At 32.6% G+C, this 25,819-nt stretch overlaps 1 protein-coding gene across 5 annotated transcripts in view; it reads left to right on the forward strand.

The window, feature by feature from the left end:
• LOC126885096 (uncharacterized) overlaps positions 1-25,819 on the forward strand; it is a 345,985-nt gene that overhangs the window by 274,706 nt on the left and 45,460 nt on the right. For 4 of the 5 annotated variants that reach the window (XM_050651521.1, XM_050651522.1, XM_050651523.1 and 1 more), the window contains 2 exons: positions 11,761-11,881; positions 19,530-19,754. In XM_050651521.1, coding sequence (XP_050507478.1) covers positions 11,761-11,881; positions 19,530-19,754 — 346 coding nt within the window. The remainder of the gene's footprint in view (positions 1-11,760; positions 11,882-19,529; positions 19,755-25,819) is intronic. The other variant, XM_050651524.1, reaches the window with a different exon arrangement.

Genomic DNA, 25,819 nt, shown 5'->3' on the forward strand with positions numbered 1-25,819 from the left:
GCACCTGAATAAGTTTATATGGCTTCTTGGTTCTTGCATTCTTAATAGCTTTAAGAATAGCGAGAGGACTATGCTATTCCAGTTTACTCAGATGTCGGTCCAAAACACTATGCATAGCATCCACTTGCTGAACACAGCTGTGACCAGGTACTTGAAATTTCTGCGTAATGCATTTTACAGTAGGATGATTCTTAAGAAAATATAATAAGGCTGTCGACATGTGGGAATTTTTATTTTGTGGCACACATGAATCTGACCACAAAGTTATGGTTCTAACATTAGGTCTTGTGTCTATAAGTTTTTTGAGTAAAAGATACAAAGCACTTGCAATGTCTACACCTTTTCTTCCACCAAGTAGTTCATGCCATAACACACAATATCCTTGCTTTTGTATTACATCACAACCTGTCAAATTATAAACAGCAATTTTTTTTTGTAATACGCTTTAGAAATCTGTGTTTGGGGGCAGGTTAAAACGCTTTGCATATCAAAGCAAATAATGGCAGCAGATTCATCTGATTTAGTGGAATTCGCATCGTTTAACTTCTCTTCTCGGGCTGAAAGTTTGGCTTCTGTGTGGATTCTGTATTTCTCCTCTAGTTCATCACTTAAACTTTTTTCTTCCTTTTTTAAATCATACTGTGAACAAATCTCACAAAGATCTTTTTTTGGCTTATGGAAGCCTATATTAAATTCCCCATTGAAAATGTTATAATACAACCATTTTTTTTCTGGAATTAAATTCTTTTCGTTACAATATTCTATGTACAGGTCATACATTTTACTTAAAGATAGTGATTTATCTAAATATTCTTTTGAGGAACTGCTCCTGCAGTAATGAGAAGGAACGCGGGGAAACATGTTTATGTGATCTCTAATTACTTTTCTCTTATCATCTTTAATTATTCTTATGCTTGTTCGTGAGCCCCTCAAATCTCGATTAGGTGTTGTTGTGATCCCCTTACGTTTATAAGAATAAAAATATGCTATTCTGATCTGACTCACTGGAATATATTCCAAATCGGTTAAAAAGTTTTGAGTCTTGAAAAGGTTCCTCTTCTGAATCACTCATGTTTATTACTCCATTTTCACGCGATAAACTACTAAACAAACCGGAGGTTGCGATCAAAACAAACTTCGGAGACGTACTAATACTAAAAATGTAACCGAAATAATATTTGAGCCAACTTATTCTATGTCCTCACGTGATACGAATTCCTCAATTCTTATTGGGCCAGAGGACATAGTATGTTTTGGTCCGCATATTTGCAAGGTTTAGTGGACATAGAATAAAATAGCCACGCCATATTTACAATATTATATGTGATAATCGTACTTGGAATATTATTGACCGAAAGGTCTTTGGACATAGACTAAATTAGAAGTACAACCTTAACTTCGAAAAAAAAGTGGACATAGAATAGTTTGGTTCTAAGGTGACGATTTTGAAAATTTCATTTTGGCCCGTGCTTAAAAGTATTAGAGCCCCTGCTTTAGACCATAGTAGAGAGCTTAGAATATTTACCGCTTTTTGCCCTCCTGCGTTCTGTTTGCGATGGCTCTTTTGGTAGTGCCTTCTTTAGATCCACTATTTTCAATGGGAAATAAGCCACAATTTTACCAAAAAAATGATTGTATTAACGTTTCGACGCCCAAGTTGGGTGTAGATTATATTACCCTTCTTTAGATATTATAGATCAAAGATATTTATATTCTTTACATGTATTTGTGGTTCTAATTGCTAAATCTTGATCTTCTTCATCATCCCCGATTTTAACATACTCTGTCTTTGACATATTCATATTGAGACCCCATTTTTCATATTCTTTCTATAGTTTTCTAAACATATAGTCCATGTCTTCCTCATCATTTGCTACGACTACCTGATCATCTGCAAAAAACAAAGTTGTTAGACATTTACCACTGCCTATGTCTATTCCCATTCCGGATACTTGTTTCCTCCACTGCTCTAGCGCTGATTGAATATATATTTTAAATAAAACTTGGAGACAGCCAACATCTTTGTTTAAGCCCCTTTGTTATTGGAAATGCCTCAGATATAAAGTTTCCTTCTTTAACGAAACTTCTTGCATTTTTCTATATATTTGCGATAGCATCCACATACTCTCTACTAAGACCTACTTTCGTCAATGTTTGAAACAATTTTTTTAAAGGTACCGTATCGTATGCCTTCTCAAAATTTACAAACAATAGGTGGGTAGATAGATTCCTTGCCTTCCGTTTTTCTATTACCTGCTGCAGAACGAATATATTATCAGTGCACGATCTTCCTGCACGAAATCCACTTTGTTCTTCCATGTCTTCGTATTCTAATTCTATTGTTTCTTTTATTATTTGACCGTACAACCTTCCTACTGAGCTGGTAACAGTTATTCCTCTATAATTAGAGCATATGCGTTTATCCCCTTTCTTGTATATTGAGCTGATGTGTCCAACATTCCAATCATCAGGGATATTTTGTATTTTAAGCATTTATTAAATACTTGAACCAATAGCTCATGTAATATTTTTGGTCCGTACTTTGCCAACTCAATTGGGATGTCTCCAGGTCCTGCTGCTTTACCGTTTTTCGATCTGTTGAGAGCCTCGCTTAACTCTCCGGTTGTTATCTCAACTATTTGTGTATGTTCGGATGATTCTTCCATTTCGATCTCTTGGAATATACATCTATCTTCTATCAGTAAGACCTCATAATGGTGTTTCTACTGTTTCAGATATTTTAACTTTATGTTAGATTTTTCCTTTCCTTCCCTCCGGAGAGGCTTTATCACCTTCCAGGCTTGCCCAACTCTTGTTCCACCCATATACCTATCCACTTCTGCGCATTTTCGATCCCACATCTCATATTTACTTTTCACTACTTCTCTTTTTAATCCTCCTTTCTTGTTGACATCTATTTCTGATAAGCAGTTTTCTTCTTGTTTACTAACGTTTGCATATTCTCCGACCACCATTCTTGATTTTTTGTTTCACGTTTGTCTTTATACCCCAAAGCTTCACTTGCAGCCTCATGAATGTATTTTTTAAGTTTCTGGTATAATTCTTCCGCTGTTATATTTTCTCGTCCCACATTTTGTAATTTCGTGGCCAGTCGTAATTTGTAAAGAAATTTCGATGAATGTTCTTTTAAACTTTCTAGATTATATTTAGGAGATCTTACTTCTTGTCCCTTTTCTACATTCTGTACCTGAGTGTTATTGTTTTTGCGATAGTTTACTATCACGTTGGCCATATAGACAAGGCGAAAACGGCGGGTTCGTTGGGAAAAATATTCCCATGAGATATTTTTGCATAATCACATTCGTGAGACATCCCAGAATAAGGTTCAAGGAGTCGCCCACGTGAAAAGTGGGCCAATTTTTTTTAACAATTTTTTTTAATCAAATTGCAAAAATCAATATTTTTGGCCCGGACTATTTTGTTTTAGGTTTTTTGGACCATTCTGGACAAAAAATCTCTCTTATAATTTTTCTCTAAAGTTGATCTTTTTCGAGTTATACGCAATTTAAAATTTGAAAAACGCGAAAATGGCCATTTTTAATACTTAATAACTCGATTAAAAATTATTATTATGAAAGTCAGAAAGTGACTAAATCAAAGTTTAAAGTCGCCGCTATATGATCCTGAAGAAATCTGTGTCATTAATTTACTACTAAGCTGTTATTTTTAATTAAAAACAATAGCGGTTAGATCGTATTGACGCCGCTGTAAATGTGAGTGCGAGTAAGATGCACAATTGGACTGCTGGAATGGGTTCTCTCTCGCACTCAGAATTTACAGCGGCCGCACACGTGCATGGTGCTTATTATTATTACTTAAAAATAACAGCTTAGTAATAAAATAATGACAAAATTTTCTTCAGGATCTTGTACGGGGGCTTTAAACTTTGATTTAAAAAGTCATATATTGACTTTCATAATAATAACTTTTAACCGAGTTATTAAGCCTTGAAAATCTCCATTTTTCGTTTTTTTTCAATTTTAAATTGCTTATAAGTCGAAAACGATCAACTTTAGAGAAAAATTATAAGAGACCTTTTTTGTCCAGAATGGTCCAAAAAATTAAAGAAAAAATTGTTCGGGCCAAAAATATTGATTCTTGCAATTTGATTAAAAAAAAATTGTTAAAAAAAATTGGCCCACTTTTCACGTGGGCGACTTCTTGAACCTTATTCTGGGATATCTCACGAATGTGATTATGCAAAAAAATCTCATGGGAATATTTTTCCCTTCGAACCCGCCGTTTTCGCCTTATTTAATAAGTAAACGATGGTCGGATCCACATTCTGATCCACGGTATACCCTTATTTTAAATTATTTAATAATGCAAATAAATAATGGGCAAATTGGTGTAGCCAACCAGACAGTACCTGCAAATAATATGGGGGAGATCTCTATTGCGGCTATCAGACCAAATAAAGAATATGACTGATTTTTCATTCTTGAAAGCAAAACAACATGCTCAAGGAAGAAATGATAGGCGAAGCAATAAAGCAATAAAATCGGCCTTCTTCTCTTCTTATGGTGCCTATCCGTTACGGATATTGGACACTAACATGGCTATTCTGACTTTGTTGACTGCTGCCCTGAAAAGTCCGGTAGTGGTTAAGTTAAACCATTTTCGCAGGTTATGCAGCCAGGATATTCTTCTTCGTCCTGGACCTCTTTTCCCATGCACTTTACCTTGAAGTATGGTCCGAAGTAGGTCATATCGTTGTTCATTGCGCATTACATGGCCCAGGTATTCCAGTTTGCGACGTTTTATGGTTACGACTAGTTCGCGCTCTTTACCCATTCTATGTAGAACTTCTTCGTTGGTAACTCTGTCTATCCAGGAAATCCTCAAAATGCGTCTATAGCACCACATCTCAAATGCTTCGGGTCTCTTCAGTGATGCCATCATCAAATCGGCCTTACCTCCGAAAAAAACCGACAAAACGGATCTTAACTCGGCATCTGACAGGTGGGGTGTAGTACACCCCAACAATTCATCTATACGATGACACATAGTTCTTAGTCTTCTGTTTAGTTTCATCAAGTAAATTTTGATTGAAAGTGGTCACACCCCACGAGTCGGATTTTGTACTATCTGCAGAATTGTCTTTATTGTGTTTTACTCCTTTAAATAAGTAAATATAGGTAAATAAGTAACACTTATTACAGATTTTAACATATTTTTTTATTAGTCTAAGCTAAAATGAATTACGAACGAGAATAAGCACGCCTTCAGATCTTATGGGATGAAGCAGACAGTGACGAATGTATTGACAAGAGTAATTCGGAAGTAAGTGAAGAAATAGACAATTTTAGTGTAAATAGTGACTATCCTGACCAGCTTTAAGATGTTGGCGTTCCAGATATCACAGACAACTAAACGTAAAGATTATTTTTGAGACTCTTTAACTATTTCAATAGCTGGGGTTTGTCACACCCCACCTGTCTGTTAGTGGTAAACCAGTGTACCTTTTGTCGGATGTCGGGTTAATAATTCTTTTTGCATTCTATTCGTAAATGCGCCAGGAAACTTTGTGACCCCTAGCCATGAGATAATATTGACAAACTGCATACAAAAAATGCATTCTTAAAGTGCATCTCAAAGAGACAATAAAAAAATCGGAACTCGTCAATTATCGGCGGAAATGAGTTCAATTTTGTCACTCGGGTTTTTGGGATCGCTGAAAACGAATATGATGTCATAAGTGATCTCCGGAGTACCTGGTGCCCAGGGTACCTACTGATTACCTCGCCGTGGAGTTTTCGGAAAATTCATAAAAAAAAATGAGTCAAAAATTATTAGTCGGAGGATTTTGGGGTCGCTAACGAAGAATATGACATCGGAAGTGATCTCCGGAGTACTTGGTGCCCAAGATACCTACTGTTTACCTCGTCTTTTAGAGTTTTCGGCAAACAATTTATTAAAAAATGTTTCAAAAATCATTACTCAGCGGGTTTTTGGGTTCGCTAACGACGAATATGACATCGGAAGTGATCTCTGGAGTACCTGGTGCTCAGGATACCTATTGTTTACCTCGTCCTTTGGAGTCTTCGGCAAATTCATTAAAAAATTAGTCAAAAATCATTAGTCACGAGATAAACAGTAAGTACCCTGTCTTCGGAGATCACCTCCGATGTCATATTCGTCGACAGAAACCCCAAAAACCCCTCCGACTAATAAATTTTGACTAATTTTTTAATGAATTTGCGGAAAACTCCAGAAGACGAGGTAAAAGGTAGGCACCCTGGGCACCAGGTATTCCGGAGATCACTTGTGATGTCATTTTCGTCGTTAGCGACCCCAAAAACGACCGGAGTAATGATTTTTGACTAATTTTTTAATCAATTTTTTGCCGAAGACCCTACAAGACGAGGTAAACAGTAGATTTCCGGGGCACCAGGTATTACGGAGATCACTTCCGATGTCATATTCGTCGTTAGGGACTCCAAAAACCCCCGAGTAGTGTTTTTTGACTATTTTTTTAATGAATTTGCCGAAAATTCCACAAGACGAGGTAAACAGTAGGTACCCTGGGCACCGGAGATCACTTACGATCATATTCGTTTTCAGCGACCCCAAAAACCCGCGAGTAACAAAATTGAACTCATTTGCGCCGATAATATAATTGACGAGTTCTGATTTTTTTATTGTCTCTTTAAGATGCACTTTAAGAATGCATTTTTTGTATGCAGTTTTCAATATTTTCTCATGACTAGAGGTCACAAGGTTTCCTGGCGCATTCACGAATCGAATGCAAAAAGAATTATTAAGATCCGTCTTGTCGTTTTTTTTTTCGGAGGTTCAGTGCTTTATTGCTTCGACTATGGAATCATATCAAACGAATGGCATAATATATCCCCATTATGAATATAAAACAGATGTTGGGTTCTGCTTTAAGGTTGGTTACCATCATAGCTATCTTAATGTTAGTCACTGTCACCCTAAATAGCATGCTTGTATCAATACAATACCAATCTCACAGGTTCTTTAACCATGAAGTCTTCTTCTTCCTGGACTGCGTTTGCCTACTATTTTGTAGCAACCTATATTTTGAGATCTCTCATTACATGTCGAGATTCCTCTTTTTGATGCTTTTTTAGAATCTCAGTAGTCTTGCTGACACGTAAGCATCATAAAGAAGAGAAAAACAGAATACTTCGGCTATATAATTCGAGGACCTAAATACCATCTGCTTCGCCTCATAATATAAGGAAAAGTGGAGGGAAAGAGATGGATTGGTAGAAAGAAACTTTCATGGCTGCGTAATATTAGACAATGGTGTGGCTGAACAGTATTTTGCGCAGCAGCCGATAGAGAGAGGTTTCAGGAAATTGTAAACATGATGACGTCCAACGTCTAAATACAGACACGGCCCCTAAAGAAGAAGAAAAATTTATATTATAAACTTTTATTTTATTTATTTTTGAATATTTCCTGACAGGCATGAGATAACACTAAATTTGGTGAGTGGGGATTTTTTAGGACGATAAATCTAAATTCTTTAATATTGGATAAGGTAATTGGCAACAAGGTAACAAACATTTTTTGGGCCTTAATGTATGCTGATAATGAAGTGTTAGTAGAAAATACTGAATGGCATTTGGAACAAAAACTGGAAGAATGAAACAATCTCTTGAAGAAAAATGTTTAAAACTAAGTGGTATACAATCGGAATATTTGGAAAGTTAATTTAAGGATGAAGCAATTACTATAAATAAGATTAACTAGTTTTGATGGGAAATAAAATGTCAAATAAGATTTTAAATAAATAAGATGTTAAAACCAATGAGAAAATTCTATAGAACTCTATAAATTCTATAAAATTCTATAGATCCATAAGGTTAGGTGTGTTGTAAAGAACTGAATGTTGAGCAGTTAAAAAAGAGGAACAGTTAATGGTTGTGCGTCATTAATACCAGGCGAGATAAAACACACACTTTTTATCTAGCATCATTCTCTTCCACGCATGAAACTAAAGACAAACCCAATTTTTGCATGGTGCAAAAAAGTTTTTTATATTCCACAAGCAGTTGTTTTCACAACTGATTTTATATTGGAGTTTGAAATTTTATGGTAAGTGTTTTATTTTGCCATTTTAATTTTTACAACATACAAAGCTAACCTCATTCACGCAGTTAAGGAATACCTGTTTAAGTTTCCGCCAAAGTGAATAAAATGACACGAAAATATTTTATTATATTTTTGTTATAAATTGTTAATTAGTCACTAATTATATTAAATAATATATTAAGCTACTTCAAATGTAGCTGTAATTCTGCACCAAAACTTTATAGCAAAACTTACACTTGACATTCTATTTATTTGATAACGTCAAATTTTATAATATAACCGGTGATCGGAACAGTGGCCACTTTCTGTCACTTGCTGTTGCGTGGAGTAAATTTCCGAATTTTCATATGCTTTAAATGATGACACACGGGTAAAGAACACTTGACTCAACTGTATATGGGCAAGTGTAGGATGAGCACCTACTGGTACACGCTGGACCATGGACAATGATCTGGAATGAGTAAGGATAAACTTAATCAATATCGGATATTCCTGAATAAGGCATAATGTTCATTATAAAACAAAACTAATATATTTATATATTTTAATTTATATTATTTGATCCTCAGGTACAGATTTAATTGCAAAATATTTTTAGTATTTCGCACAACTTCTTTCAAACCATATTATTGGTAATAGTCATGGAGGCCAGGATGCTAATTTTGCAGTTACTAAAGGGTTATGGGGACCTATTGGGTTGTGAAGATTAGGTTCTTACCAAAAAAGTTAAGTTAAGTTTTCCACTTTCCTGGGGACTTTCCATTTTTTAATTTAATTTTCGATTTCCAAAAATCGTTTTTCCCGATTATAGCACCATCGATCCATAATTCGGAAAAATATCTCGACAATAAAAGGTACTAATTAGGGTGGGCCGAAAAAATTTTTTATTTTTTTTTTTAAGTTGTAATACCGCGGAAAACTTGCGAATTATAATTAGAAACAAAATAAATTTACTTTTCTTATTTTCTGAAAATTTTTTTTATATTTATTTTTTAACGTAATAGTTATTTATGCGTTGAGATAGCGCCTAAGAACATTGTGTTTTAATTTGATTGTGATTAATGGATATCTTCCGGTCCCGCATAAGCTCCAAAATATGCCAAAATATTGGAAATTTACAGTTTTTACGATTTTTTTTTCTTATGTTTAATTAGTTTTAAATCGTTCCAGTTACGATATTTTTTTAAAAAACACTTCTGGTTGCTAAATAAGCCTAATTATACAAGCAGAATTTTTTTAGTTATGACTGACTGACATAATAGGGATTATAAATAACAACGAGCATAGAACCTTTCAACTTATATCTGTATTATTATAAAAAAAATACAATATACAATTATTAGTTAATTGTTTGCCCTAGAATACACACCACATGGCAAGAGAAGACCAGATAGACCCGTAGAAACGTGGAAAAGAAGTGTGGACAAAGAAGTTAGTGCTATTGGGAAAAACTGGGCGGAAATAAAGATTAGTGCAAAGGATAGGACAGAATAGAGGCAGACAGTTGACGCCCTATGCTCCACATGGAGTGAAGAGGAATAAGTAAGTAAGTTAATTGTCTGCATTATTGCCTCTATTTTGTAGCTGAAGAAGGTACTTTCAAATCTGATTTACTAGCGAAGTCTGGCATGGCTGATCGCGACAGTAGAGTACTTCTGATAAATCCGTCTCTAGCTTCAGCGCCACAAACTCTGCCCGAAGCTTCCGTCACTAGTTTCACACAACGCTCAACTGCCTGTGCGTGAACTGGGAATTTCTTGTAATTAATGTTCCAGTTAGGGATGGAGTCACTGTTGATGTACGATTTTATCTCTTCATCACTGACTTTGGCCAACAGTGGGGGAGAAGATAAGTCGCAGTTCATCCAATTGACAATATCTGAGTACTCTTGAGCATCAAAGTTGATTTTCGGCGGTGTGAATGTCCTTACTTTCTTCCTTTTTTAATCTATCTGCCTTGCCTTTAGAATTCGAGGAAGTCCGAGCTGTCTTATCAGTTTATTGTCGTCCTCAATCATTGCCAACATCAAATTTTCGGGGTGGGAAAAATAACCATTTCGCTCAGTCACTCGGTTTATAACAGCAAGCAAAGTCTCGGGCAAATATCTCGTTGATTCAATTGCTTGGTAAACAAGCTTTGGACCATCTGTAAAGTTTTTGCTTTTTTTTGATAGCAAACCACATTGGCATATACGATTTCAAGATAAACAAAACTAGCTCTTGAAGTTTAGGTGAGGGGTTTTCTTCACTTATGTAAAGTCGCAAAGTTCTATTTGCTTTGGTCAACCACCTCGAGTGTGATAAGTGTCCGGGATCTCGTACAGACAAATCCCCTTTACATGTCCCAGATTTTATCGCAGTGGAGATATCAAATAGGCACTGTTGATCCTTGCTGAGAACCTTTCTGTCTACTCCGGTATCTGACAATCTATAGACTGGAAGTTAATTACCGGCAGTTTTTGACAGGCAACAAGTTTTTTACCGATTGGTCCTCTTGAAGTACTAGGCCAGGTTGTTTTGCCATCTAGATGTTCAAAGAGGTGCCGAAACGGCAGCTCATTAAAGTGGAGCAGGCAAATTGCCCATTGAACGGGCCTCCTTAAATATAATTCAATTACCAATCAATTACCAATCACCGTCCGCCCGGTAGCTGCTCTAATCTTTCTGGCACGTTAGTTTTATTAATCTGTTACGCAACCGGGAAATGATGACTGAACTTGGCAGTATTCCTAAATTCCCTACAATAGGTTTGTGTGAATATAAACGATTACTATTACTTTTAAAAAAACAATTAATTATCAAATTCCAAAAATACGAAAAAATGTTGAAATTTTAATATTTCGGCATATTTTAAAGCTTATGCGGGACCGGAAGATATCCAGTAATTACAATCAAATTAAAACACAATGTTCTTAGGGTCTATCTCAACGCATAAATAACTACTACGTTAAAAAATAAATATAAAAAAAAAATTTTCACAAAATAAGAAAAATGAAGTTTTTTTAAAAAATAGTCAAACTTTAAGGCTAATGCGGGACCGGAAGATATTAACCGATTTTGAAATTTTTTTTTATTTTATTTCTAATTATAATTCGCAAGTTTTCCACGGTATTACAACTTAAAAAAATAAAAGTTTTTTTCGGCCCACCCTAGTACTAATTTTACGTAAGGAATCAAAACCTGCATCAAAAAATGGGGGCTCCTATTTAAGATTTTAAAGCAACCTCCAACCCCACCTCCATGGGGGGTAGTGTTTGGTGTCATTAGATATATTTTTGAAAAATATTGAACACATGTTTTTCAGTTTTTGATCTGATGTTTATTTCGAGGATTATTCGCTTTTTTGTGAAACTTTCTGACTCACCCATTTCCTTACGCCCCGCCCAAATCGTCACATTTTTGAAATATACACTGTTCTTCATGTGTACTTAACTTATCTTGTCTTAATCTGACGATATCTGTATAAGGGTTCATATATGGTGGGGGTAAATTTACAGACTACAAGGTTTCTCCCTATGTGATTTTCTGACGCGCTCGAGTAACTGTAAAAATCCCCGTTTGGGCTCCCCTACCAGAATATACATAATATACCTCATATTGTAACAATTAATATAAATGGTTAAGTTAAGTATCACTATAGTAATAGAATAACTTCAAATGTAAATTCTTGTTTAAGATAAAAGAAAAATATCCATTTATATATGAATGTCTGAGGACAGCACCTCCTGATGATCTGATCGCAAGAATTAACAAAGATAGGCTAGCCAGCAGCTATCAGGTTGATTACTGCCACAAACGTAAGTTATTTAACTCAATAAATATCATTACTTGCGATACATTTAAAGGTATACCATCGATAAAGTAGCAAATTTGTTTAAGAAAAACTTTCTAAAAGCAAATAAATTAGTGCATTAATACAAAAGATAACCAATATACAGAGGAGGGAAGCCAAAGCTCCAGAAGTATAATATAAGATACTCCGTTATTGCTTAATGTAACAATAAACAATTCCCCATCTTCTTCTTCTTCAGGTGCCATCTCCGCTACGGAGGTTGGCAATCATCATAGCTATTTTAATTTTTGAGGCAGTAGCTCTAAATAGTAGTTTTGAGCTGCATCCAAACCATTCTCGCAGGTTCTTCAGCCATGAAATTCGTCTTCTTCCGATGCTTCTTCTGCCATCTATCTTTCCTTGCATTATGAGTCGCAGGATGCCATACTTCTCGCCCCGCATCACATGTCCGAGATACTGTAGTTTTCTTTCTTTAATTGTAAGTTTAACTTCCTTCTCTTTACCTATTCTTCTTAGTACTTCGTTGTTCGTAACTCTACCTACCCAGGGAACTCTCATAACACTTCTATAGGTTCACATTTCAAAGTCGTTAAGTCGTCTCATTGTCTCTACATTTAACGTCCATGATTCCACTCCATACTATGGTACACTGTATACGTAACATTTTGTTAGGCGTACTTTAAGAGCTAATGTTAAATCGTTGCTACATAGGACCTTTTTCATTTTCAAAAAATTAGAACGTGCTTTTTCGATTCTGACTTTGATTTCTGCAGTGTAGTCATTATTTTCTGTTATAAGTGTTCCTAGGTAAGTGTACTTTTTTACTCTTTCGATCTACTGGCCCTCTACTATCAAGATTTGGTTAGTATTACGATTGTTTTTACTAATTTTCATAAACTTCGTCTTTTTAATATTGAGAGAGAGAGAGAGAGAGAGAGAGAGAGAGAGAGAGAGAGAGAGAGAGAGAAAAGTAGGGATAGCAGTAAAATGTGTACGCCTACGCTTTTAACAAACATCATATTTTCGGATAAATTGAATTTAAATGATCAAGTAAAAATCTTGATAAAGTTCAGTTTTATCGGTTACCGTCACTGCTACATTTTAAGCATAAAAACAACTGAACTAAATAAGTTATGATCTGAGAGACAAAAACAATGATTAAATATCTAATAATAAAGTTATAAAATGTCCTAAAAAATGATAAATAAATAACTACTGCACCTACTAGCAACACTTGTATTGTCTGTCAACAACTTTCGAAAATATTCACTCATCTTTATTTATTCACCGCTTAAAACTAAATAAAGTCGTTCTCTCTGGACGGACTGAAATATAGGACGTCTCTTGATTTCGTTTGCAGCGAATTATTTTGTATTAGTCTTACTCCTAACTGTGTATCGGGACCAAGTTTTCGTTGGATGAATTCGTTTGGCCATGATGAATAGGCAGGTAGTGAGGTGCAAATTTTAGATCTCTCCGTGTCTCCTTTTATTCACCATTCGTTTAGTTTGCCAGTAATAAAAACCACAAATAGGAAACCAGAAACTTGGTCTCATTAGGCAAGCCGCACACCAAAGAAACATGAAACGTAAAACATGAAACATGAAACGAAAAACAGGTTTCATGGAAATAAAACACGAGTAAACAAATCTTGAAGTACGCCTACCAGTGAAATGAGTGTGATTCATGCTCATAAAACATTTTTATTTTCGGAGAGTTTCATAAATGGCCAGATGTCTATTTGTTTAGCAGTGTTTTATTTCCATGAAACGTGATTTACGTTTCATGGAAATAAACCACTGCTAAACAAATATACGACCGGCTATTTATGAGACTCTCCGAAAATAAAAATGTGTCATGAGCATGAATCACACTCGTTTCATTGATAGGCGGACTTTGAGATTTTTTTAGCAGTGTTTTAGTTTCATGAAACATGTTTTTCGTTTCATGTTTCATGTTTTTCGCTTCATGTTTCTTTGGTGTGCGGCTTGGCTTAGAGGGTTTATTTCTTCGAAAATAAAACTTCGAATTTAATTGTAATTACTAATAAATATCATAGTTGGTGACTATTTGAATTGACTGTTTAACGTATCTGACGTATTAATTGACCGTATCTGACACAATTAATTGTTTAGAAAATTCTAAATGTTTAGATATTAATGAATTATAAATAGCAAAGTAATAAAAGAGACTAGTGACTTCGTTATAGTTCCAATTACAAACCTTGTAAATTATATTTTTAATTCAGGTGTTTTTCCTGACTGCTTTAAACACAGCAAAGTAGTTCCTTTATTTAAAAAAGGTGACAAAAATGTTGTAGATAACTATCGTCCAATTTCAATTGTGTCTATTTTTGGGAAAATTATTGAAAAAATAATTAAAAAGCATTTGTATCAATATTTTAAGTCAAAAAACTTCTTTAGTGGTACTCAATACGAATTTCGACAAAAACGTTCCACGGCAAACGCTGTTACGAATGTGGTCAGTGACAGATTCTCGAATCTTGAGGATGGTATACAAACCGGTATTACCCTCTACGACGTTTCTAAGGCATTTGACAGTGTCTAGCATGATATACTTTTGGAGAAGCTGGGTTACTATGGTGTCAGGGGAATCGCCCTAAAGCTTATAATATCGTATATGTCAAACCGTTCTCAAGCTGTAAGTATGCATAATTATATTTCTAATTTCAAACCTATTAATTATGGCGTTCCCCAAGGCTCGGTCTTGGGACCACTATTATTTATAATATATACTAACGATCTAAGTAACTATATGCATCCTGTGGAAACGGTTTACTTCGTAGATGATACTACTATTATTTATCCAGCCTAGGAAAGTGGGGCAGGATCATACATTTCAAATTTTGTCGAAAATAAGGCATAAAATTGCACAAAAAACATTTCTGTTTTAAAGGTATGACAGATACTTCAAACTTGGATAACGTAGAGTTGCTTGGGATAACAGTAGATAGGTAGTAACTTGACTTGGAGGCCTCATATAAATAAACTTAAGAAATAAGTTAAGTTCTACTTTGTTTTATTGAGACAATTAAGGAAAATTAAAAAACTTAAAAACTACTATAAATACATTAAAAACAACTTGCATTATTTCAGTCCCATATTAGCTATGCTACTATTCTTTGGGGTGATTCATCTGACTCCTTGGTGATTTTCCGTCTGCAAAAGAGAGCAATACGAAGTATATCTGTCGTGAGCTATTTGGAGCATTGTCGGCCCTTGTTTTTTAAACTTAATATATTAGGTACCTTTACCGTGCCTATATGTTTTTAGTGTTGTTGTTGAAATACACAGTAGATCTGGATCCCTTGTGAAACAACAATATATTCATAATTATAACACCAGATAGGCAGATAATATCAGAATTAATCGTTACGGTCTAAATAAGTCCAAAAGAAATTCTTCAAATTATAAGCTTTACAACGTGTTGCCTGCTTAAATAAAAAAATTAAGTTTAAGTGCTTTTAAAAAAACAGTGTAAAGAATACTGAATAAGAACTGTTTGTATTCAGTGGGGGAATAACTTGAATATTTCAAGTTCATTGAAGTTCATGGAAAGTAGGTACTCATCGATCTAATATCTTTTACTACCGATCTGTGTTACAATACTTACATAATACTCAATTCCTAATACGGTGGTCGGCTTGAGTCACTAATTTCCTTATAGGGATGGGAAAAACCTACCGGCTATAACCTAAAACCGGTTTTGTTACTCTACAATAATCGGGTTTTCCGGTTGTTTTTTTTTGTCCCGGTTATAATCGGTTTTTTCTTTTTAAATTAATAACCGGTGAAAAACCGGATAAGTTATACGAAGAAATAATCAATTCATAAAAAAATGGAGACGTTTTTTTAATATTATGGGGTTAATATATATTAATCCACCCTCATATATTTACGAAAAAACGTCTTTAAGCTCTTATAAAAGCATCTATAAGCTAGAGAGCTAGTACATAATATATTACTTTTCAAACCTACATCGTATTGGCTGGACGATAAACATTGCATTTGTCTAGTACAAATAGACAGTCTTTTGATCACTGTGCTAAAATTGTGGATTACTGTAAATATAAAGCACAACGCTCATAATAAATAGCAAGAAAAAGATAACAAAAGGTCAAATCCACGTCAACCAAACCAGAGTAGAAAGAGTGATGAACTACAGCTACAACTACTGCTTTAAGCGAGAGAGAGCTCATAAGACTCTCGTGGACTGACGAGTCATAAATTAGAAGGTCCTCAGAAGAATGAAGAATATCCGAAACCACGATTAAATCTCGAAAGCTACAATATTTGGGACACATTATGAGAAATATATCCAGATATGGCCTGCTACCAGCCATCCTGAACCGTTTATATATCGCTCGATTATCTTTGTATCGGTATATTCTTTCAATAGTATCGATATCGATAATATTGATGCCAATTCGATTGAAGTATCGCAAATTAAAGTGCAATGTAAATGTAACATTGTAACGTACCGGGTATTGGCTATTGAATAAAAAAACCGAACACCGGTTTTTTCAATAACCGGTTTTTTGACTGGTTATAACCGGTAGATTAAACCGTAAGTAGAAAAAACCGGTATAACCGAAAACCGGTGTTTTGTCAACAACCGCCATCCCTATTTCCTTATATAATAATAATAATAATGATGTTTATTTAGGAATAACAATAAAGATTCACAAAAAAAAATAAAAAGCATAATGAGTACTACCTAAATAAACATAAATAACTCACTGAAGTTGAGCTACCCTGTATATATATTACTAATATACATACAAAAGTAGCACCCCTTGTGCGTGAGACTTAAAAATATAATATACTAATTTACAAATATAAACAAACACAAAAAATATTTAACAAATGTATAAATGTATACAGTTATATGAAAATTTATAAAAATACTAAAAACTCTAACATTAATCAAGAAAAAATAAAAATATAATAATTTTAATATAATTTGTGATATAAATGTGGCTATCAATAATTCAAGAAATGTCGCAGTTGATAATAAAAATCTATTTGGATACAATTTTTATTTTCGATATAATTTTTTATTTCTTATTGAAGTTTATTTATTACAATTATTGTCCATTGATAAGTCCTTCGCAGAATTTTGTTGATTTGTTCCCAATCCATTGTTTAATTTCATATTTATATCTATGTTTTTATAATTTTTAAATTGTTTTAAATTATCTGGTAGCAAATTGTACAATTTGGGCCCTATGTAACCAACATATCTTTGAAGGATGGATTTATTACATTTTGGTAGAATTGTATTATGTTTTATATATCTAGTTTGGTGGGCATGACTGTTAAAATTTAATATTATCTTTTTTTCATGTATATGTATAAGGGCTTTATAACAGAATAATTTACGTACATTTAAAAATTTACTTTCGTTATACAGTATGTCCCTGTAAGTTGTATCCATATGGAAAACTTTTTTATTATTAATTTTACGAAAAAAAGTTATTCTTTATAAAAAGCTCTGCATGGTCCAAAACCTAAGATTTAACCATCAAATATCAAATTTTTTGAATATTATACGAGGTATGTCAAAAAGTTTGAATTTCACTCAAGGGTAAAGTAGCTTTATTTTTCACAATATTGAAAATTGCTATTATGAAAAGTTGTTTGGAATTAAAAACTGTATTCTAGTATGCAATTACATCCTTCTAATTGAAATTTTTTTTTTTTGAAAAATTATGGATAACTAACATTATTTTCAGTTATTTTAATTCAGATAACTCTTTTATTATTAATTTTACGAAAAAAAGTGATTCTTAATAAAAAGTTCTGCATGGTCTAAAATCTAAAATACAACCATCTTTTATTAAATTTTATCAATTTTATACGAGGTATGTCAAAAAATATGAATTTCGTTCATGAGTAAAATACGTTTAATTTTCACAATATCGAAAATTGTTATTATGAAAAGTTATTTAGAATTAAAAACTATGTTTCAGTATGTAATTACATCCTTCTAATTGAAATATTCTGAACTACAAAGGTACTTTACTTTTGATCTAAATTAATCTTTTTTGACATACCTCGTATAAAATTGATAAAATTTGATATAAGATGGTTGAATTTTAAATTTTAGACCATCCAGAACTTTTTATTAAGAATCACTTTTTTTCGTAAAATTAATAATAAAAGAGTTATCGCAATTGAAATAACTGAAAAAATAATGATAGTTACCCATAATTGCTCAAAAAAAATTTTTTCAATTAGAAGGATGTAATTGCATATTAGAATATAGTTTTTAATTCCAAACAACTTTTCATAATAGCAATTTCCAATATTACGAAAAATAAAGCTACTTTACTCTTGAGTGAAATTCAAACTTTTTGACATACCTCGTATAATATTCAAAAAATTTTATATTTGATGGTTAAATCTTAGGTTTTGGACCATGCAGAGCTTTTTATAAAGAATAACTTTTTTTCGTAAAATTAATAATAAAAAAGTTTTCCATATGGATACAACTTACAGGGACATACTGTATAACAGCTCACTAGAATATCTTAAATTTTTCCCGTATATAATTCTAATTAGCCATTTCTGAATAATATTTATAGAATGTAAGTAATTATTGCGTATTCCACCCCATCCTAAAAGGCCATATGTGAGTTGAGATTGTATAAGTGCATAATAAAGAATTCGCAAATGAGTTATTCCTAAAAATTGTTTTAAAAATTTAAATCTTGATAAGAGTCCTCTTAATTTATTTACTATATTATTTGCTTGGGTGTTCCATTGTAAATGTTTATCAATTATTATACCTAGATATTTAATCTCGTATGTATGTGGAATTTCATTTTTTGCATCAATTTTTAATGAACCAAGATTTGGGAGGTTATTAACATATGATGTAAATGGTATATATTTTGTTTTTTCTATATTTAAGGTAAGTTTATTAAACTGAAACCATTTCTGAATTGTAGCAAAATCTGTTTCAGCTTTTTGTTTTAAATTATTCCATGTATTTGCATCATAGAAAATAGCTGTGTCATCTGCAAAACTTATGATTTTACCTGTTACATTCAGTCTGAATAGATCATTGATATAAATATTGAAGAGAATTGGTCCCAAGACTGTTCCCTGTGGTACTCCGTAAGATATAATTCTTCCTTTACTGATTTTTCCATCTATAGAAACATGTTGTTGTCTATTTAGCAGATAACTTTCTAGGATGTTATATGCAAGTCCTCTTATATATATGGTCTTCAGCTTGGGACAGAGTAAATACGGGGATACTGGTAGTTCGGTGATCACATATAAACACAGCGGAATGCGATAGACAATTTATTGGTATCCTAAGTTCGTTGCGAAAAGTAATATAATTTGGTGTGTGATTGATTTTGACCATTGTAAACGTGTTGTGGTATTAAAATAAATATATTTTCGTAAATATGTGTTTAACTATTTTAATAGACATACCTATATGTTGACGAAATTAATTCTCAACTACCTACATATACTTGCGAAATATTCGACAGGGTTAATAATATACCTACTACAAAACATTGTAAAAACCCATTCATACAATTATTAATACGATTTAAATGGTAAGAGTATACACCATAATATTAAAATAGCCTTACTTTATTTTATATCTTTTAGAGGAATACCCCAACGCTCCCTATGATGAGTTAATCAGGGCTGCAGGCGTTGAAGGATTACGACCATGTCCAGAACCTGTTAGATTGCCAGGAGACGTTTGTCGGCCTATTCCAAAGATGAAAGGATACGGAAGGAATGGAGCGTTCACCAGTGAAGAATTTGGAAGGAGACAAGGTGGAGGGTCATCTCGTGGTGGTTTTATTAAGGAGGACTTAAAACAAGTTCGTAAGTACAAAAAACATTTCTAAGTATATTATATGGCATATTTTAAATAAATTTTATCAGCTAATATTTGAATGATAACAGCCTTAACGCTTTTAAACCACAAATAATTTTCAGACAAAAATATGAAACTGCTGTTAATATTTAAGAGAAAACGAGTTTTTTTGATCTTCTTTTTTCAATAAATATTATCTATGGTTATCACGTTGGTGTCTATTTACGTTATTGTTGTGTTGGCCAGTAAAGAGGCACTAGCTACCTGCAAATACTGATTCAAAGGTATAGAGATGTCAATCATCCTGAGTAAATGTGCTTTATAGATTTTAAAACATCATGTGACAAGGTTAAACATAAAAAATTGATGAAAATTCGTGAACGAATATGACTAGGCGATAAAGACTTAAGCAATATGTAGTCTCTATGAGAGCGTTGTTGTAGTCTCTAATTGTTTATTTCTTTCTTAATTTCATTTTTAATTGTTAGCCCAATAAATGAACAGGAAATACGGCGATACCGTGTAATTTTCAGGGTCAACTCCGAATTACATGAATATTTGGATTTAGGATCTACTTACCCTTCACTTCGAAACTGAACTTGTGCCGTTAATTGCTTTTACCTGGGAGGTGACAGTTAGCCCTTCTCGGGTATGAAAAACTCGTGTTTAAAACAAATCCGGAAATGGGTAAATTACCTAATTCTAAGTAACTTTAGTTCTATAGAGTTATTTAAGGAAGTCAAGACTTTTCGAATTATTTGCGACTAAAAATGTTTATTTTTCGACAAAAGAAATCACTTTTCCAAGAGGTTTTTCGCAAATAACTCAAAAAGTAAGTATTACATCGAAAAAATATCTAGTCTTAGATAAAATGTAGCATAGAAAAATCGAAAATAATTTAGTATTCGTAAAATCTATGGACCCAGCAAAAGTAAAATGTAGCTCATGGAAAATACGTTCTTATTCGTCAAATTCCAAATCGAATTTTTCAACGTGAAATAATCTAAAAATGAAACACTTTTCGGGAAAACCCATGAAAAGTTTTGTAAAGTGTTTAAAAAATCTTTATTTTTATTATTTATAAATGTTTCTAGCATCAAAACTAAACAAGTTAAGCTTAAAATAAAGTTAATTCCCTTTTTTTGCTAAAAATAATAGTGAAACTATTTCCCTATTTAGCACCCCAAATGAAGTTATGTAATCGTTACCGCTTTACAAACAATTTACTTTACATTTTATATGATCTGTAAGTTTCACCTGTTTAAAGTGCATTTTTGAAAGATTTACAGTCGAAAGGGACTGAACGAATCACTAATCGCGAGTGTATTACTTCGAACTAGTCGATTTAGGGTGCTAAATATGGGGACATTTTCACGATTTTGTTTAAATAGGCCAACTTTTTTTAAACAATTTAAAACATTTTTCCCGAAAATTGCTTCCTTTTTTGATTATTTCACGTTGAAATATTCGATTTGGAATTTGAAGAATAAGAACGTATTTTTCATAAACGTTGCTTTTATTTAGATTTATAGACTTCATTAACAGTTTAAGTGCTATGATATGCCAACATGGACTCACACATAAAACTGATATACCGGCCGCGTGATGCCGACGTGGACCCACGCGCTAGTTCTTCAGAAAATGCTATGTCGCTCAACAGCGGCTTCTCGAGCTCATTTAAAATACACGGGGACATTGAGAGCCCGGCAAGATGGGCTAGAAATTATACTTGGCCTAAAATTCGCATTTTAGAGCGATAAATTTTGATTTGAAAGTTAAAGAAAGGAACACTTTTCAAAAAAAGTGATCGGCCAATGAAAACATTAAAATTTTTAATAAGGTGGCACTTAACCTGCTAATACAGCATTTTTTTCGTTCTTTTATTATTTATATTTTTGCTAAGAATATTTTTTTCGATAAAATTCTTACTTTTTAAGTTATGTGCGAAAAACCGTCTAAAAACGTGGTTATTTTGTTGAAAAATTAACATATTCACTCGCGAATAACTCAAAAAGTATTAGCTCAGTTAAAAAACTTTATAGAACAAAAGTTACTTATAATTTAGGTCCGGTTTCACCAACAACAAATAATCAATGAATAGTTATTCGTCCAATAAAATTTATTAGACGTTTATTATTAGTCTAAGAGCTACTGAACCCTCCGACTAACGGTCTTCCTGTAAGGCTAGAAATTTGTATAGTGATAATTCATAGCACACCAAGGCTAAAAACCATGACCTGGCAGGCATCAGCCCTGCACGTGTATTTATCCAGGTGAATCAAAAAGTGCATAGTGTCGGGGAAAATAAACTTTCTCCTGTAAAGTTTAAATTTAAGTATGTGTTTGAGTAAGTCATTTAGAAAAAATGTGTACAATGACAGGCGATTCTGAACAGCATAAGACCTTGCCAGGCGAGGGGAAAGATTAGGGTTTTTTTCCTAAAATTATTTTTTTTGCATCGAACAAAGTTTTTTTAGATTTTTTGAATCATTCCAAACAGAAAAGGTTTTGGTGACTTTTCTCTTAGGTTAATAGTTTTTGACATATAAGCTATTAACAATTTAAAAATTGCGAAATCGGCCATTTTTTAACTCAAAAACTATGTGAAAAACTGAAAATTTCAATGTTGCCAAGGTAGGTAGATATTCTTTAAACATCGATTGATGAAATCCCTAAGAGATTTTTGCAATACAATATCGAAAACCTCTTTGTTTTTTAATTGCTAATCAAGCGGGCGCGACACTGTAGTATAAGTGAGGACGTTTGAGTTTGCAAAAATTCATTATCTCGAAAATAGGCAAATTTGGAGAGAAATCCTTAGACATGTCGATTTTTATTTTTTAATTAGGACTTCTTGGCATATATATAATATTAGTGACGTCATCTATCTGGACGTGATGACGTAATCGATGATTTTTTTAAATGAGAGTAGTTTCGAATTTTAAATCTGGAAAAGTATTTGAAAATTATCAAAAATATTAAACTTCTCGACTTTAAATTAAATTAAGAAAAGCATAATGTTGTTCTGAAGCTATTTCTCTGTGGAATTTTTGTAGTCAACCATTCTAAATGGGAAATAAGCCACAATTCAGCTTAAAAATGATTTTATTAACGTTTCGACTTCCATCTCGCACATCTTTTTTAAAATAAAAAGTATTACTAAATTAAACAAAAATGTTGTTGCTTAGTAAAAAAATTCTTCTAATAATTTAATTTAATCTGACTCATTCATATCGGCAATTCAGACATATATTATACATTTTAAAGCAGAAGACTTTAAAATGATATTGCCAATATTTATGAGTTGCGTTATATTAAATTGAATTAAAGTATTAGAAGAATTTTTTACTAAGCAACAACATTTTTGTTTAATTTATTATTATTTTGTATTTTGACAACGACATCCGATGTGGACGTTGAAACGTTAAAAAAAATCATGTTTTTAATATCAAGCTTGATAATCCATGCAGGATTTTCACGGATGGTTCAAAATCAAGATTGGGAGTTGGATGTGCTGTATATATTCCGGATCACCACACCAAGAATCCTTGATGTTCAAGTTAGATAAACAATGTTCCATATACTCTGCAGAAATGTTCGCGATTTATCAAGCTCTAGAATGGGCTGTCAACAAAAAAATTTCTAACAAGCAAGTTGTAATTATGTCAGATTCAAGATCTTCGTTATTAGCTCTAGAAAACACACGTAAACATTTATATAAAAATAGCCTTGTAGTCAAAATTTTAGAAAACCAACTAAAGCTACTGGAAAAACAGACTTCTGTAACTTTCGTCTGGGTAAAAGGACATATTGGTATTTCCGGTAACATAAAAGCAGATTTTTTTGCTAAAGAGGCAATCTTAAAAGGATCGGAAATAACTTGGCTAGATAGAAGAGATCTAACAGCTACTCGCAAGAAAAGTTTGAAACAAAATTGGGATATTGAGTGGCACGCTTTCTGCAATCGAAGCAACAATCTCTACACCAAAATTCATCCTAGTTTACCTACTGAGCCTTTTGCTATCAGAAGTTATCCCAATAGAAATATATATGCCATGTTTATTAGATGTCTCTTTAATCATGCCACTGTCAAGTCATACCTCTATAGATTTAACCTATCCGAATCAGATATTTGCGATTGCAATGGATATGTTGACGATATTAATCATTGGTTGTTTGGATGCAAACATAATGATGTTGCAATTAAGTTTTTGATGCACAATCTGGTTCAAGAAGAAATACCTTTCCCAAAAAATAATGCTTCTCTTTTATATTTGTCTCGTAGAAATTCTAAAATTAAACAAATCATCTGTAGTCCAGGGCGGATCTGTTTTGAGATGGACGATGAGAGGTGACTCAAATTTTTTTGCAGAAATTGCTTGAAAATGAATCAGATAATCATATTTGAGTTATCCTCCCTCTCAAAAAGGTCCGGAACATTGTTTAAATAATCAAAATGTCAAAAATGGAAGGAAAAATTCGATTATTTTCTTCGTTTTTTGATTATACCTTTAAAACTGTTCATTTTCGAGAAAAGTTGTACTGACATAAAAGTTGCGTAATTAAATTTCCTACAATATAGAATGGGTTAGAAATTTAAAAAATAGTCACCCTAGTTGCAAAATAGCAAAAATTGCGAAAAAGCCATACAAAAACAAGTATTTGCATTTTACGTTTTTCAACCATTTGTACTACACTTAGGTCCTTCATATTTCACCCAGAAATACTATATGATACAGTAAAATAATAGTGTAAATTTCATTAAGATCGGTTTAGTAGATTTTGCAAAATAAATTTTGCAATCCAGCTTTCGCAAAAAAAATTAATTTTTTCAAAATATTACAGGACTGAAAATAAAGCAGATAGCAAGTTGAATTTTTTTTTTGCTTATAGAAGTGTACTGTACCTTTCATTTGCAATTTTCAAAATTAAAATCGATTAATTACCACGGCGTCAAACATTTTTTGAAATAAACAATAATTTTTGGTGCTACGCGCAGAACAGCGGTGTTCGATTCACACAAGTTGATTTCCACCAAATTTTCTTCCAATCTTTATCTAATATATTATTTTCTTACTCTATATTTTGTTGTATTTTAATATTTTAATTCCACAAAAATCAAACTAATTTTATTATTGTTTGTGAAATATTGTTTAAACAATTGCATATATTTAAAAATAATAAACTTTTATTATTTAAGTTAAAATATATGAACAAAGAAAGTTTTTGCTAATAAAAGTGTTATTTCAAAGGATAGAGTATGTGTTTTTATTTTGCAATAAACAAATTTATTTATTTATATCGAAATGTAATAAAAATTAAAATGTATCAATCATTATCAAAGGTCATTGGAATGCCCAATCAGAGCAAACTATCCGCTGTCCTGCGCGTAGCACCAATAATTAATGTTTACTTAAAAAAAATTCCTGACGCCGTGGTGTTAATCGATTTCAATTTTGCAAAATTGCAAATGAAAGGTACAGTACACTTCTATAAGCAAAAAAAATTTCAACTTGCTATCTACTTTATTTTCAGTCCTGTAACATTTTGAAAAAATGAATTTTTTTTACGAAAGCTGGATTGCAAAATTTATTTTGCAAAATCTATTAAACCGATCTTAATTAACTTTACAGTACTATTTTACCGTATCATAAAGTTTTTCAGGGTGAAATGTGAAGGTCTTAAGTGTAGCATAAATGGGTGAAAAACGTAAAATGCGAATACTTGTTTTTGTATGTTTTTTTTTTCACAATTATTGCTATTTTGCAACAAGGGTGAGTATTTTTTAAATTTTTAGCCAGTTTTAAATTGTAGGAAATTTAATTACGCAACTTTTATGTCAATACAACTTTTCTCGGAAATGAATACTTTTAAAGTTATAATCAAAAACCAAGAAAAAAATCGAATTTTTCCTTAATTTTTTGACATTTTGATTATTTAAACAATGTTCCGGACCTTTTTGAGAGGGAGGATAATTCAAATATTATTATTTGATTTATTTTCAAGCAATTTCTCCAAAAAAATTTGAGTCACCTCTCAACGTCCAAATGTACTAATATTTTTACAGATGCGC

Source organism: Diabrotica virgifera, chromosome 5 (assembly GCF_917563875.1).
Source record: "Diabrotica virgifera virgifera chromosome 5, PGI_DIABVI_V3a".
Classification (NCBI taxonomy): domain Eukaryota; kingdom Metazoa; phylum Arthropoda; class Insecta; order Coleoptera; family Chrysomelidae; genus Diabrotica; species Diabrotica virgifera.